This window comes from Bos javanicus, chromosome 1, assembly GCF_032452875.1.
Source record: "Bos javanicus breed banteng chromosome 1, ARS-OSU_banteng_1.0, whole genome shotgun sequence".
In the NCBI taxonomy this organism is placed as follows: Eukaryota; Metazoa; Chordata; class Mammalia; order Artiodactyla; family Bovidae; genus Bos; species Bos javanicus.
Genome location: NC_083868.1, coordinates 96,388,283 through 96,405,645, shown reverse-complemented (window position 1 = coordinate 96,405,645; position 17,363 = coordinate 96,388,283). Strand labels below are relative to the sequence as shown.

At 40.8% G+C, this 17,363-nt stretch overlaps 1 protein-coding gene across 9 annotated transcripts in view; it reads right to left on the bottom strand.

The window, feature by feature from the left end:
• The window catches only part of TNIK (TRAF2 and NCK interacting kinase), a 410,943-nt gene that overhangs the window by 36,409 nt on the left and 357,171 nt on the right, over positions 1–17,363 (bottom strand). For 6 of the 9 annotated variants that reach the window (XM_061415948.1, XM_061415967.1, XM_061415997.1 and 3 more), the window contains 4 exons: positions 13,005–13,168; positions 10,810–10,907; positions 9,802–9,825; positions 3,651–3,835 (listed from right to left, as the gene is read on the bottom strand). In XM_061415948.1, coding sequence (XP_061271932.1) covers positions 3,651–3,835; positions 9,802–9,825; positions 10,810–10,907; positions 13,005–13,168 — 471 coding nt within the window. The remainder of the gene's footprint in view (positions 1–3,650; positions 3,836–9,801; positions 9,826–10,809; positions 10,908–13,004; positions 13,169–17,363) is intronic. The other 3 variants (XM_061415957.1, XM_061415990.1, XM_061416012.1) reach the window with 1 other exon arrangement.

Genomic DNA, 17,363 nt, shown 5'->3' with positions numbered 1-17,363 from the left:
CTCACCATAAAACTGGCTTCCCTGGTGGCTCAGTGGTAAAGAATTTGCCTGCTAATGAAGGAGACTTGGGTTAGATCCCTGGATCGGGAAGATCTCCTGGAAAAGGAATGGCAACCTACTTGCCTGGGAAATCCCATGGACAGAGGAGCCTGGTGGGCTACAGTCCATGGGGTTGCAAAAGAGTTGGACATGACTAAGTGACTAAATAGCAACAACATCATAAAATTGGGCATATATATGAGAACCCCTTACAGTAGTATGATCCAGTGTATGTGTGCATACTAAGTTGCTTCAGTCATGTCCAACTCTTTTGTGATCCCCATGGACCGTAGCCTATCAGGTTCCTCTGTCCACAGGGTTATTGTGGCAAGAATACTGGAGTAGGTTGCCTTGCCCTCCTCCAGGGGATCTTCCTGACCCAGGGATCGAACCCATGTCTCTTATGTCTCCTGCACTGGCAGGCAGGTTCTTCACCACAGTACCACCTGGGAAGCCCAGCTTAGTCTGGAGGTACCTGCTGTTACAATTTCCCCTCACTCATTATTTTCCTAGGCTTGAGGCACTGGGAAATAGTGCAGTTGGTTAGTTACGGAACTCAGTCTTTGTTATGTGCAGTCTTATAGGTTACATCACATACTACTAATATGAAGTCAAAATTGTACATAGAAGTCACTGTTTTGCACATCAGTATCTACAGCTGCTTGTTGGAATGGTGGGGCTCCATTTCTGAAAAGCTCTTTAGTGTACACTTCATGGTAGTGAACTGTGTTGCAATAGATTTTAATTTTTTGCTCCCAAAACACACAGTATGAAATGTGAAGGTTTATCTTAAGAGTAGAAAATAAAAGTGATAAGAATGTGAGAAGCAGTCTACCTCAGAAATGTCTTACTCCTGAAGAAACAATGGATTTTTTAATAGTAAGAAGTTTTTTAAACATACAACTTATTCATTCTACAGGAGAACACAGTGTATATATTTTATATTCACAAAAAATGTCTATATTTAGCAAATAAAATACACATACACACATCTGTATCCTGTTTTTTCTCTAAGTGTGTTTCACATGTAGTTAACTATTTTAAGTGTTCTTTAATGGACAATCGTGTCAATTCGCCTAAAATTTACCAATTCTTCAAAAGCCCCATTAAGTTTTACCTCCACTACAAGCATTCAATGATAGCCTATTTATTACTTCTGAGGAATACAATAATAAGTTCTCTAAATGCCTTTACCAGTATCTATAGTCTGGTTTTCCAAATCACCTTGGTGAAACGATTTCTCTCAAACATGGCACCAACAACATCACTCCCCAGCTCAGGACACCTTCCATGGTTCCCTGCTGGCTACATGACCAAGTGCACACTTCTTGGTCTGGCTTCACTAGTCCAGACCTTTCCCCTTTACACCAGCTGTATTTCCACCAAACTTAACCTTCTGTGCCTTTACTTCAATTCTCCCGCTCGGCCCCTGCACCTTACGTGCCCCCCACCCCCCGCCCCGCCCCAGCCCTGCCCAAGCATCCTGCCTGGGATCCTAGTATCACTGCGTTTTCCTTTCCTCCTTGATGATAGTTATTTGTGTACACGTCTTTCCTCTGGATTAGGCTATAAATGCTTTAAAGCCAGGATACACAAGTTCAGTTCAGCGCAGCAATGTGTATCCTGCGCTCCATGAAGTGGCAGGTATACATAGAAGACACCATGCAACACGGATGTCAGCACGGGCTCTACCTCATGGACTAGGCTCTGATAGGTAATCTCTAAAGTGACAAGAGTATGCAGATAGCAGAGGAGGCATAGCGCAGCAGGGTACATCTAGGCAATTTTAGAAAGGTGGGTGTTTCTACCCACAAAGAGATGGGTTTGCCTCTAGAGATATGAGGATAAACACCATTAACAGCCTTACAAAGTATGACAGGAGGCTTAAAAACCCAATGAGATTTAACATCTCTACCAAGGTGGTCCTTGGTTATTCTTCCAACTATTTATACTACTCTGAAGTTTTCCATGTATAATTATGTCTCTCGCCTACTCTTCGTGACCACGTGGACTGTAGGAGCCCACCAGGCTCCTTTGTCCATGGGATTCTCCAGGCAAGAATACTTGAGTGGGTAGCCATTCTCTTCTCCAGGGGATCTTCCCAACCCAGGGACTGAACCTGGGTCTCCTGCATTGCAGGTGGATTCTTAACTGCCTGAGCTACCAGGAAAGCCCCAACTAGAACGTAAACTTTTGGAAAGCAGAATTCATGTACACACTTCTTGAATGTCTCAAAGCCCTCTCAATACTTTGAATATCTCAAAGTATGGGGTCTAACATAGTGGACATTTTATCAACCTTAAATCCACCCTCAGAGTTGTGTGCGCAGTGCTGAAAGGCAATTCAAACATCTGGTAGAAGAATGAATCAACGCTGAGTCAAGACAAAAACTGAAAGGACCAGCATATTTTGCAGGAACGTTCTGGATTAGTGATTTTGCCTCTAGAACAATTTTATTTGCTGTTAAAAAAGCAATTTAAAGTAATCTGTTTCCAAATGTCATATTTTAGAATACTTATGTCTGTCAATAATGGGGTAATCAGCAGTAAAATAATAAGCATGGATTTTTCAGCTACGATAATTGGATTTGTCTTTCAGAACTGCTTGTACATCAGGATTGTTAATCAATGGATGACATTTCCAGCAGACCAGTTGGCCCTGTCTCTCCAGTCTCTGCTGAACAGGACAGTCATCTGTGGCCTGAAACGGCATCTTCTCTACAGGGAATAAATGTGGTGTGATGACCAATGTAGAAGCTGAGCCAAAGAAATGGAAACGAAGAGGAATGAAGGTGGAAAAGTTAGCACCGCTCTTTATCAAAGTTATAGCAAACCCGAGCTAGGCGTCTTGTGTTTATTTGAGGGAGGAAACAAGAGACGTATGTGAGTGTGCTTGTATAAATGATTGTTTGAACTGGGCAAGTAAAGGGGAAGGGGAAGGGTTCTTTTGTAAAAGGATCCATTCCAGTGAGAAAAAGGGAGTCCCTCTTCACTAAAAAAAGAGAAGAAGGAAAGACTGCAAATACTAAGGGAAAGCTAGGTAGCTATAGATATCTAAAAAAGAAGAGTGTATGTGGTGAAGTCAGACAGCAAAAAGGATCACATAAAAGAGACAATGGAGAAGATGAAGTAGAAAATCCTAACAGGAATGTATTTAAGTCAAACTCTCGGAGGTTTCACTGTAGGCTTTTGCTGGGATGCTAACCCATGCTGTCTCCTGCATTCCACCCACCTTCGTGGTGGTGGTGATGGTGAAATATATGACTCACGTTATCAATGTTAACCTTGAAATGTTATTGCCTATAATTCCGCTCTTCAGTTTTAGGGTCTGACTATCAATATCATTTTCCCTGAGATGACAAGCACCAACAGAGCATCAGACAAGGGACAGTCAGCCTCATAACAGCCTAATAAAGTATATGCAATCCTTGAAACACTACATATTCTAAGTTACTATATCTAGGGAGAAGGGGTGAATGTACAACGATGCTCTAAAAAGTATGTGAATCCCCAAAGTCAACTGATCCTGCCAGAGACCCATATTTCACATTTGTCTTCTTGTTTTGGAAACCTAACTCCTCCTGGCCTACAATGAAAAAGCAGGTCTCTTACATCAGTCTGGGTATGTCGCTGACAGCCACCGTCCCATCCTGGGTCTCACTCTCTCCATCTTCCTCCTCTTCATCACTGCTTTCTGACTCCTCACTGGAGGAGGAGTAATCTGTTACCTTCTTCAGTGGGCGGTTTGTTTCTTCAATCCGAAGTTCTCTTAATTCTTTGGCCAACGCCGTCAGATCCTACAAAAGAAAAGTTTGTCCAGCAGATATGACATAAATATGAGCAAAACACTATCTCTTAGCAAGCTTAAGCAACAAGAAAAAAAAAAGAAAAAAAGCTCTCTATAGAACCATTACAAACATAGTTACTGCATGAAACCAAGAAAACGATGTTTGTAGCGTGGAGAGACTAGAAAAGAAAGATGAAATAAATTTAAACTTTGTTTACAACCAATTGCTTGACTAGACTGAGACTGCTGGGTTCTGAATCTGCACATGTATATATGTGTCTGTGTGCTGTGTGTGCACACATATATACAGACTCTGGGTTCATTTTGGGAAGGTGAAGTTGGTCACCCACCCTCAGAGTTAATGGGAAAATACACAAGATTAGAAACAATTTCCCAGTATTTCAGGATCGCTGCCCGAGCCACAGTCATGGCCTCTTCCTCATTATGATTGCTACTGTACCAAAATCTAGCATCAGTCACAGAACAGAGCAATTCCCAAGGTTCCAGCTACTAAATGACTCATTTGGTGTGTCATCATTCTCTGGAGAGCCGAGGCACCATGTCAAAAAATGGCCCACCCCAAAGCCCAGTGCCACTGAAAGTGATAGCCACAGAGCTGAGTTCATCAAGAGGAAAAACAAAATAAAACAACAAACAAACAAAAACAAACAGAAAAAGAATTCTTTTCTAGAATGATAGGTGTTTCAGTTTCTTTTGTTTTAAATTGCAGTCAACTGGCAGAAATCCTGGCAAAGAATACAGAAATGAATGTGCAAATGCCAAAAGGAAGAGGTAAAATTTCAGGTTTCCATGAGTATGATGAAACCTTTAGCCTTATGGATGTGATGAGGTGGTATTTAGTCACCAGGCACATGGCAGGCAGTGTGCTGAAGATCTGACTACCTCTTAATTTACATGCTTTCAGAGCAATGCAGAGGGAAGCAGTTCTGCAAAAGCGTGGCCGCTCTATTTACATGGGTTAAACTGCCCTTGGCGCACAGCATGCACATCAAGAGAAAGCAATTTGACATCAGTCTTACCATTTCTCCCTATATTAGTGACCCATGTGGGAATCAGAGCATTCAGTGAGAGACAGGGCATTAGGGAGAAAGAAACTCATTTGAAAATACTAAATCCCACAGTTTTCTTAAGGCCATATTCTCTCTTTATTTTAATCCAAAAATGTATCTGTCCAATTTGTCTGATGTAAGGTCAGAGTAATACAGATGATGTAAATAACATCTGATCATCTATCCTAGTAGGTTAGAAGAAAAACTGTGATAAATATGTGTAAGTAAATTATACATATAATTTTATTTTGAGAAGACAACAGATCATCCTGTTTCTTTACTGTTGCCTATATGTCAGGCATTGATATATTGGTTAAGACTAAGGGCAGAAGATGGTTCATGTTTTTCATGGTCAAAATTTAGGAAGCTAAGTGAAAAATTTATTTCTAATTTCATAAAAATCAAAGGGACAGCAATGACAACTTCAACATTTGCTCTGTAGTCATTTGAATGGAAGCCCTTGGAAAAGGGAAGCTTCTGAAAATTCAAATTGTGCATTTTCCACACCAACATGCTCCCTGGGCTTTTACACACATGCATAGAGCCACGGCCTCACTCTCAGTGGATTTATCCCATCCATGAAAATGGAAACAAAATTGTATTAAAAAGACTCAAAAGATGTTTGAATATAGTGTATACCATTAATGAGGAGAAAAATTATGGCATAGAATTTTATGTAAATTTATTATTGGTTTCTTTGGCAATGAGCCAAAATTCAAAACGCTAATATTCAGATTTCAGCTTTTTACCTCTTATTTCCTCTTAACAATTGCCAATGTTTACCAAATTGAGGAGAAATGAAGGGTATTATACCCTTGAGCACACTGAGAAAATACAGTTTAGATATTTGCTAAGGCAATTAATGAAAAGGGACATTGTAATCCTCTAAACCAATAAAATAATAAAAAATTGGATACATTTATTTTGTTCTCTGTTAGGACCCTGTTATGTCTCATCAAAGACTATATCTAGTATTTAAAATGTACTTATTAAAACTTTTTATTGTAACTTAAAGAGAGAATATGGTTTAAAAGAGTTTATTTCTAATGTCAATAATTCTGAATAAAATATAATAATACTAACATTTATTTATTTAAATTAATAATTCATTTTCCCCATGGGTTGGTTTTCCTTATTGCTGACGTTTCCAAACAAGACAATTAAGATTTTAAAAAATCAAAACTATTTAGAAACATTTAGCTGGTCCAAAGCTCACTGATTTAAAGAAACTCTCAACTGTTAAAATGACCTAAATTTCTCCAAACACTGTATTTAGGAACACTTTAAAGCTCTGACATGCTTTATAATTTCACTTTTAATTAGAGGTTTTTTTTTTTTGGTTTCTGTGTTATTAAAATGTTATTTTTCCTGAAGCATTGCAAATAATTGCAATTTCCTTTTAAGTTTAATTGGTAATAGCATGGTGGGTGAGACATATATAAAAATCCCACGGTAACAATAATGGGTAACTCGAAACTAACACTCCAGCCAAAAAAAAATTTAATCTTCCATTGCCCATAGTCTATACGTTTAGTTGAAGATTTGTTCCTTATTCATCTATCCTGGAGAAACTTACAATAGTAAAGTTATAGGAAACAAACATGATCTAAAATTGACACCATTGGGTTCAGATCCATTTTCGTACATTTTATTTTCTGACAATACCCATTTTCTCCATGTAATGAGTTTTTGTGGTAATTTATTGCTTGACTGTCACAAGCCTGGAGCTAAAAAGTATTAAAAAAAAGAGAAAAAGGGTGCTATTTACTATGAAAATATTTGAGAATATATAACTGAAAAAGAAATATGGCAAAAGGGTAAGTTTTCTGACTACAGAGTACAGATAGTTAAGGGGTTGTTACCGAAACATTTCTTTTATGCAACACTCTTTAGAATCAGTTTGGTATAATTTTTCTTTCAAAAAAGTTTACTTAATCTGACAATTATGCATACCCTGCTTTAAAAGGTGCTCTTTTAGGTATCTTTTTTAAAACAATATAGTTTATGAAAATCAGTTCAATTTTTTAAACAATTAAAATACTAGTTAAAAGTTTTAAAGTTGGTCTTTCCTTTAAAATGTACTTATTTTTATTTTTGGCTGTGCTGACTCCTCGTTAGAGCATGCAGGCTCTTTGTTGCCCTGAGGCATGTGGGATCTTAGTTCCCAGGGATAAAACCCACATCCCTTGCACTGGAAGGCAGATTGTCAACGACTGGACCACCAGGGAAGTCTTGGTCTTTTCTTTACATTTTAAAATAATTATTTCATTTTTAGGAAGTGTGAAGATATGACTTGGGGAGGTCACTTGTCATCAGTATCTTCAACTGGGGAAAAAAAGGTCTGGACACCTGTTATTGATCCAGTTCTGTCCAATCTATATGTGTGCTCTGCCAATTGTCAGATTTCTACATACTAACGAAAAAAATGCTGGTAAAGCCAGTGTTTGCTTTTGTATCTAATCTTCATGACATCTGTTTAATTGTGCTAAAGTGAAAAGAGTATTTATTTTGGAAGGTGTATTCAATAATCAGACTACTCTGCACAATCTCATACTGCATTAGGAAGGAATGCCAAGTGAATGGACTCTCTCCCAGACTGACTTTTATAAGAACTCAAACCATTAAATTAGCAATAAGAAGCAATTATGTCCTTGGCATTTTCAGAGTGCTCATTTCAATCTTGGGTTATCTACATGGCACATCAGTCACTGGAGACTGGAGAAGCCATATCAAAACCTAGGAATGAAGACAGGAGAGAGAGTTAAGTTTTTTCCATTGCGGCGCCATTGACATTTGGGGTGGTAATTCTCTATCGCAGGTTATTTTCCTGTGCGTTGTAGGACGCTTAGCAGCATCTTTCTGCTCCACACACAACATGCCAATAGCACTGCTTCCCATGTCCTTGTGACTTGAGACAATCAAAACTGACTCTCGTGCATACTCAGTTGTGTCCAACTCTTTGCAACCCCAGGTACTGTAGCCCGCCAGGCTCCTCTGTCTATGGGATTTTTCAGACAAGAATACTGGAGTGGGTTGCCATTTCCTCCTCCAGGGAATGTTCCTGATTCAGGGATTTAACCCATGTCTCCTGCACTGGCAGGCAGATTCTTTACTGCTGAGACACCAGGGAAGGTCCCCCAAACTGACTCTAGACTTTGCAAAGGTCTCCTAAGAGGAGGGCAGCTGGGGGATAGTCATTCCTCGCTGAGGACCACCAGGTGATGTAGAACCAAGGAATCCCATATTTCAGTGCTTGGGATCAGCGATACTCAAGGATAGAGTTATAAGAATCACCTTGAGGGCTTTTCCCAATCATCTATCGCTCTAAGATTTTGGTGCATGGCTTACATCCTCTCAATTACTTATCCCTCTGTTTCCTACCTCTCATCTCTGCCTATGTGCTAGAGTATCTCTGCATCAATGTGCTAGAGTATCCTGAAATAAATAAAGCAATTTTTAAAAGCCCCAAATAGCCTGGGTTAACCAGACGAAATCCATGAGAGTCCTTTCCCTCACGACAGCCACCTCCAAGCCAATTTCTGGACTCCTAAGAGGAAACCTTGAGTTGTGCTCACACACAACTATTTTATTGGTAGCCTGAGCACCAGAACTGTGTGGGAGAAGGTTGGTAAAAGCTGTGATGATCCCTGTCCTTCTCACTCTCATGAAGAGGAGGGGCAAGGCTGCAGCACAGAGCAATTCAAAACAATTCCCTTTTACCTTTCTATAAATGCACCCACACGCTGTGGACACGTGGAGTCTTATTCTTTTGTGAACAGTAATTCTTCACTATGAAAACTTTCTAAGTCACTCTGAATGGTAAGGTGGTCATAATTCTGAAAAAGTGAGGCTTTTTGGTAAAGACCAGACACATAGAAACATGCTTTTCCCACCAAAATAGTCCCATGCCTCAGGCCTTGCCTTTATATAGCATTTCACATTTCAGAAAATGCTCTTGAACACACACGATCTTGCAGGAACCTAAACAATCTTGTGAGTGAGGCAAGGCAGGTGCTTTTATCCCCACTGTACAGATGAGGAAACTGTAACCCAGAGAGTTTGAGATTGGCCCCACCAGTTATTTACTGCGGGAGCCAGAATTTGAACGCAGCTCGTTGACCCCAAAGCCAGTGCTTTTTCCATGTCATTTCACAAAAATGGTGCTCAGCAGAGTTCAGCCTGAAAGCCATAATGCTAGTCTTCAGATTTCATGCAATTGGACTCTTTGCAGAAGGCCTGTCTCTTTCAAAACAACTCCACTATGCTGTATTCATGCACGTCTGAAAAAGAGCAGTGAGGCAGTCATCCTTCTTAGCAAGCTACCTAAGATCGGCAAAACCATATATTTTTCTAACGGAAAAATGTCTCCACCGATAAGGAAATAAAGTTACTTAACTGGTCAGGATTCATTAACTAAAGTTGATGTTGCTGCTGATGCTGTAGTTAATGTCCCACAAAATTAATCTAACAATACCCAGTGACTCCTTGTTCACAAATCACACTTTATAAATTTGGACGGCCCTAGAAAAAGATGTCTCTTTTTTCTGTTAGTAAAATCACCATCCCCTAGCCAGGCTGGCGAGTATAGGTGAAGAGCTCAGGATTTGCTACCGGAAGATATTAGAATGAGAAACTGCCAATATCAAAGCGCTAACGCATATCTTCAGCCAGACTGGAACACTTGAAAAGTGACATTTTGGCTTAGGAGGAAGGTCTCTGGAGGTTTAAATGGTGTCAGAGGCATGCAGGCTGGCTTTTGTGGGAGGGATTCTCCTCCCAGCAGATCACTCTGAAGGAATGAAGTTTGAACTGCGATCCGATTGGCCACCTTTCTGAATATCAACCTCAGCAAGTCAGTTTATATTCACATCTTGTAAAAGCATGACCAAGAAAAGATAATACTAACCTCATCTATAGCTTTCTTATAGCTCTGAGATAAGAGGAACCCAATCCAGAAGAATCCACGGGAGGGGAAAAGACCAGAAGAAAGGCAGCAGGTCAAACACAAAATGGGAATGGTTAGTACACAACTAATAAAGGCAAAGGGAAAGGAGAACCTCTACCCAGAACAGTGTCAATTCCATTCATTGCTACCCTCACTGTACTTCCTTATTTTTAAAGATAAAAACAACAAAATATCTTCCCATTCATTTCATAGAAAAGACTCTTGAAAAATTCAGATAAAACAAGTGGATAGTAAGTCATCCCAAATAAATTTCCAACTTTGAAATTTTAGCCTCCAAGCTCTTTTTTATTTCTTTTAGGCTATCTGGGGTCTGATGTGTTACAGCAATGAAGCTAGATTTCAGGTTGTCAGGTCCTCTATGAGATCATGCTTATCAAGTTTTGGTCCAGACAGTACAGTCCCAGAGCAGCAGAAATGTTGCAATATTAATTCATATGGAAAATAATGTGGAGGAAAGGCCAGAATATTTAAGAGAAATCCACAGAAAGTGCCCAAATATTAACTGCTAGTTTCAACATCTCTTTGCCAAAGCTGCTGAGTAGAAATCATGGAATAATAGGAGTTATTTCTCTTCCTGTTATGCTTTCTAACATAGTGCTGCTGCTGCTAAGTTGCTTCAGTCGTGTCCAACTCTGTGTGATCCAACAGGTGGCAGCCCACCAGGCTCCTCTGTCCCTGGGATTCTCCAGGCAAGAATACTGGAGTGGGTTGCCATTTCCTTCTCCAAACATAGTGCTAATGATCAGCAAAATATCCAAAGGTAGAAAAGCAATCCTGAATCAGTTCAGTTCTTTCCTAATCAGGTATGACTTCCTTCCAGATGCTTCTAGCACCTGTTCTTAATAAACTCAACATTCAGAGTCATGAGCGCATCCCCAACTACTTTAACCCGTGGGTTCTCTGGTGAATGAAAAGAGCTCAAAACTCTTTTGAGAAAAAAGCACTCACAGCTGGGCGACTTGGTCGGGTAATTTCCCTGGATTCTTCTGGTTTCACCTTGGAGGGCTCATGGGGGAGCACAGGTGATCCTTCCGACTTACTGTTGGCTAGAGGAAAGAACAGAGGGCCAAGAAAGATAATGACCATCAGAAGGTGCTGGAGTTCTGTGGTGAATCATCCTTGAGATGACTCATCGGACACCTCACTCACTCAGACAAATCCTCAAGCACATCTGTGAAAAAACAGTAAATGTTCAGGCAAACAAAATCAGCCATACACATTTAGGCTTGTCACCTGGAAGTCACTAGGAACAATAGGAAAAACTAAAAAAAAAAGGAAAAACTAGTAAGTGCCACCATTTACTGAGCATCAGTGTCGTGCCATGGTTAGTGGTAAACACCTTTTAATGTCAATTGTCTCACTGAATCCTTGCTGTAACCCAATGGCGTGACACTGGTTTCCTATTTCACAGTTGAACACAGAGAAGTAACACAACTAGCCCAAGGTCACACTGAAATTATGGGCAGAGCTGGGATTCTGTCTGATTTTTCAAAGTCCTATTCTCAATTATCATGTTAAACCAGCGTCTGAGTTATTCTATGTTTGAGTTTTTCTTTTACCACTTACCCATCAGGATAAGTGATTTTGATGAAATGCTGTGGAAAAAAAGAAACTTGTTTTACTTGGGGGAATGATTTTTAAATGGGCCGGGGGTGGGGAGGATGAGTTAGTTGTCTGGGTCCTTTAAGGAAGAAAGAATGAGGTGAGGCAGGGAAGGACAGTTTGGTGATAAAGGGGATGTGCCCTGGAATAGAGCAAGGGTTGGGGGAGGGCTGCTACAGAGTGAAGAGCATCTCTCTGATTTATGAGCTTACAGGTTAGAGAAGAAGCAATCTCAGGTGGGAGATACTCTTTGATTTGGTTTCAAAGTGGTTTTTCCTGGGTAGGGACACAGCAGGGTAAGACACACTAGCTTTTAACCCAGAAAAACTAGAGGTCAAAGGGAAGAAGTTAAGAATTGAACCTGAACCAGATCAGAGAATTCAAATGATATGCTTAAGTTTGGATTTTCTTTAGCATTTGCTCTAATGAAACATATTATTTTATTTTATATGAACAGAAAAAAAGGTAAGAGAATGGCACTTTTCTAAAGTTAGTAAGTCTATATCTGGATCAAAGCAACAGAAGCCTACACAGTTCTGGGTTGTCATGGATGTCAGAAGATTTTAAGAAGAGGCAGCTGCAGGCCAGTCCCACCCCAGTTCAGAGACACAGCACAGTATGTCTGACATTCACCTTTTCTTTCTTTTTTTTTTTTTAATTTTTTTTTTAAACTTTACATAATTGTATTAGTTTTGCCAAATAGACATACAGTGAGTTTACTTAAAAAAAATTAAGAGGTAAAGAATGATTGTGTCTAATGAAGAGGCTAAGAAAGAATAAAGAACTGGTGCTTTTCATCAGGCAGAGTATTAAGTGTTTTCAAATTGCACTTAAAAAAATCCCAGCCTTCATTACTTGGAAGCAAAATTATCTTCTGAAGAAGGTTTATGCAGAAAGGGTACATTTTGATTAGCTAGAAACAATAGGTTGTCATGTATAATTAGCTGGACACATTAATGTTTTTCACAAGCTTCCTCATTACTGAAATCTAAACAATGAAGGATGACTTGAATTAAATGGTCAGAGAGGTTAATTTTTACCTCACTAATAGGAATAACCAGAAGGGTCAAGTATATTTTTTAAAGTCAAAGATTTTATATCTTCTCTCCAGTGCATATTTATTCTACATTAGCCTTTATTAACGTTTAGTTTGAGAAATACCTTGTATTCTGAACACTGTTGACATAAGGGAAGAGGATACTTGTGGGTCATGGAACTCGAACTAAGCAATCAAACAGAAATGGAAACTGAGCTGTCTGATGACTACATTTTCAAATGAGACCATCTCATCTCAGTATTCTGCCATCTCCCTGGAGAATTCTGGTATCTGCAATTAGAAAGGATTGGGTCCACACTGATGTCACACACGTGACTGGGGATGGTGGCCCACTGCCCTAAGAAGACTGAAGCCGAGTGGAGTTAAGGGGCTTCTCGGCATCACACAGTGGTGGCCACACCAGGACCAGGAGTCACAGAAGTCAGGAAGTAATCTGATGCCTTGTCCAGAGAAGCCGTCCTGGAAAGGCAGGGGAAAGCTTTACCTCGAACCCGGGTCCGCTCGCTGGATCCTGCTTGTGACCCAGGCTGAGAGCCTCCTTGGGAGCTGGGCTGGGAGCTGGGGGTGCTGGAGCTGGAAGAACTGCCACTGCTCGTCCTCTGCAAGGGGCTCTCCAAGACGGGCTCGGTTCTCCGCAGGTCGGGGTTGCTGTAGGGAAGCGATGCACGGGGCTTACGTTCTCAACAACTGGCCGCTGGTAGACACAAGTGTAGTCCAGTCCCACCCCCCGTACAAAGGGATGAGGACAGTGCCTATGTGACCTTGCATTAAAGGGGTCAATGTTAATGACAGTCATGCTGTCTTCTGTGGAGCTCCTGGCCAGATTCCACATCCGGACAGGATGAATTCTTGACCCAACTCTTGGGTAATCTCACATCAAACATATTAGCTCTGAAATGGTGAATCTTCAAAGGAGGCTGGCTCTGAAACCTCTTTTCCTATGCTCATTGTAAAACAGTAGAGAATATTAAAAGATAAAAACAAGGGAGCAATGCATGCCATCTCTGAATCAAGAGATATTCAACTGTCTTTTACTGGATGACGTATTATCTTCTAGTCTTAGGGGAAAAAAAATTATTTATTTTTGCCTGCACTGGGTCTTTGTTGCTGCGTGCGGGCTTTCTCTAGCTGCAGAGCACGGGCTCCAGGGAGAGTGGGCTTCAGTGAGTTGTAGCTCAAAGGTTTAGTTGCCCCGTGGCAAGTGGGATCTTCCCAGACCAGGGCTCAAACTTGTGTCCCCTGTATTGGCAGGCAGATTCTTAACCACTGGACAACCAGGGAAGCCCGCTTCTAGTCTTTTTTCTTTTGTATGTATGGAAGCACACTGTGTATTCAACTTGGCATATTGCTTTCTTCCCCCTTTGACTGCCTTTGAGCAACTTCTAACACTTCTAAAAACAATAATGGCTGCATGCTGCTGCTACTGCTAAGTCACTTCAGTCGTCTCTGACTCTGTGTGACCCCATAGATGGCAGCCCACCAGGCTCCCCCATCCCTGGGATTCTCCGGGCAAGAACACTGGAGTGGGTTGCCATTTCCTTCAGTGCATGAAAGTGAAAAGTGAAAGTGAAGTCGCTCAGTCATGTCTGACTCTTCGAGACCCCATGGACTGTAGCCCGCCGGGCTCCTCTGTCCATGGGATTTTCCAGGCAAGAGTACTGCAGTGGAATGCCATTGCCTTCTCCGAATGGCTGCATAGTAGTCCATTATATAGGTGAATTAGTTCAATCATTCTTTTGTTAGTAGGTGCTTCCAACATATTGCTGGGACACATAATACTGAAATAAACATCTAGAGGCAAACAAATATTCACTCACATCTCTCGGGGAATTGGAATTCTTGGGTGGAGGGGCATGAACTGGGGTATGCATGTGCACAAATATATGTATGTGAACATATAAACACACAGCAGGTTTTCACCACACTGTATGAGACTATCTATCTCATTGAATTCTTACCAGTCTTTATTATGAACAGCTAACTAACTTGCAAAAAATTATATTTTGCTGTTTTAATGCAGTTTTTAAAAATTACTGTTGAGGTAGAATAATTTTTATTCACATTTGTTATTCAGAATTCCTCTTCTGTGAATTACCTAAGTTCTCAGCTCACATAGCTACTGGTATCTTTGCATTTTTAAATTTCTTGCAGGAAATCTTTATATATCTTGGCTATTACCAAAGGGAAGAATGTTTGAAAATAATTATTAAGTGCTAAACCCAAGAACAGTGTTTATCTATTGGCAGGCTAAAAGCCCCCACTGGTTATAAACGCTACTCTATTATTCACTCTCACATCTTTACTACTCCCAAAATAGTGCATTTATTCATTCACTCAGCTGGTCTATACCGGGCACTGGGTCAGACCTTTGAGATACAGTAATGAACAAGATCCAGCTCGTGTCTTCTGCCAGTGTCGCCAGACACACACAGCGGTCTTTGTTCATGCTGTGCCTGCAGTGAGCGCAGGGCAATATGGGAACATGAAGCAGACTCCAAGGCCACTTTTGGTGACCACAGGGGGTGCAGAGGCGAGGAGGCCACTGAGCAGTGGTGGTGGGAGGAGACTGAGAGGATTTTAGGATTTTGTTATAAAAATAAGCAGTATTTTCCAAGTTTCTTCTAAGCTCTTCCTTTCAAATTTATAAGCCATGCTGCTGCTGCTGCTGCTAAGTTGCTTCAGTCGTGTCCGACTCTGTGCGACCCCAGAGACAGCAGCCCACCAGGCTCCCCCGTCCCTGGGATTCTCCAGGCAAGAACACTGGAGTGGGTTGCCATGTCCTTCTCCAATGCATGAAAGTGAAAAGTGAAAGTGAAGTCGCTCAGTCGTGTCCGACTGACTCTTAGCGACCCCATGGACTGCAGCCTAGGAGGCTCCTTGGTCCATGGGATTTTCCAGGCAAGAGTACTGGAGTGGGCTGCCATTGCCTTCTCCGTTATAAGCCATAGACCTCTCCATTTTTTCCTCTAGACTTCTGTACTGCTGGGCCTAAGTGGTAATTTAGTGAGATCTGAAATTCAAAGATCCTATCCACTGCCATCCACCTGCCAAGGGAGAAACATAGGCTCCTCCACGATTTCATTGTCTTCAGTTCCCCAAACAGAATTTCACTAACAGAGTCGTCATGGTGCTATTATTTTCATGCAGTGAGCTATCACATTAAAATGTAATACTATGCTTTCATTTTTCTCTGCCCATTTTAAGAATATCAAGTGGGAACCAGGCACTCTGTGCTGTGTTGGGTGTCAGATGCTTCACATGTAAATGTGAAAATAATATGGCCCCCTCCCTTGAGACACTTGCAGTTTGGCCCGTGAAAATCTGGCCACAAAATAGCATTGTTATGGCAGCAACTAAACCAAATAATTTCTTTCTGAAAACAAAAATATTTGGCTGAATTACAAAAATCCTTAAACATTGGGTTAGTGGAAGAGATGGCTGGTGATTCTGGAAAATGTAAACATATCATCATGATTTATTAATTTTGATAATATAAATGTAGATTTTATAACAATATTCACCTTTCAATTTTTTTACAGTAAAGGGGTGGCTAAGTCAACCCAGCAGTAAAAATTGACTGCAGGAAAAAGTGTCGGTAAACTTCAGGAAAACTTTCAAAATTCTTGGTATTTTTATGGCACTCCTTTGGGTAGTAATTAGCATTTAATTGATTGAGATAGATTTGGATCCATAAGAGAAAAAACTTCCCTCCTATTTGGAGAATATCTAATTATTATCTAGATAATAATTAGATATTAGATTATCCATAATAATATTTAGATATCTAAATATCTATAGTATATCTAATATAATATTCTAAGTAGAATAGCACGATAAATGAATGCTAATTCTGCAACATCTCACATTTCCAATATTTCATTTTTTTCCAAAAAATAATCCTATTTAAATTCCTAAATAATAACTTCTTCCCTACTGTTCTCTTTTCATTAAACAGTAGTGGTCAGGAATTATTTATGTATAATTAATAAATTCTAAAAAAATTTTTTTTAATTACACATTAAGGGTAAGGTTTCTTGGTGGCTGTTCTCATTTTGTAGAGATGTAATGTTCTCTGTATGACAAAAAAAACAACTATTGAGAGAATGGAGTTCTGTGAGCTCCGAGGACTTTGCCTGGTTGTTGCCCTGTGGTAGCAGGATCCAGCTCTTTGCTCGAATGCAGTACTTCTTTGATCATTTAGCCAAAACCTTTCCTTAAACACCTGCCTTTGTGAGACCATGAGGGATGGAGGAGAGTCGAGGTCACAGGACAGACAGTCAAGTTACAACATAATCCTAGCAATGAGACATGCAGTGGAGCCCACAGCCAGCAAGGCAAAACTCTACACGCTGTGCGAGCATCTGTAAACGGTAGCAGCATCTGGGGAATGCAGTGTAATGCAGCCTGGAGTGGTTGGTGCTGGTGTTGGGAAAGAGAAAGGACTTGATTAAACTTCAGAGGGGTGAGCAGCGAGGCTAGGGGAACAGTCTGAGCAAAGACACAGACCTGGGTTTTCCTGGGGCTCCTTGGTATAAAGATGACACCATCCTGGCTGAGTACCAAGCCTGTGTAGGAAACCCTGCGATAGGAAGCTTCTATAGCAATTCTCTTAAAGCCAGGCAGAAAACATGGGCCTCCCAGGGCCGGCTTATGAATGACTGGTCAGGACAGAGGCAGGCTGACCAGGGAGGAGGCTGCGGCCACGTTAGATGATAAAACCTGGGCCAGGGCTGTCCTGGGATGACAGAGGTGCCAGGGCATCAGCAGAACCAGCTGGAATGAGCCTGCGTCTCTGACTGGGGCTCAGGCCTCTTTTGGTGTGAAGCTAATTGGATCCCATGAG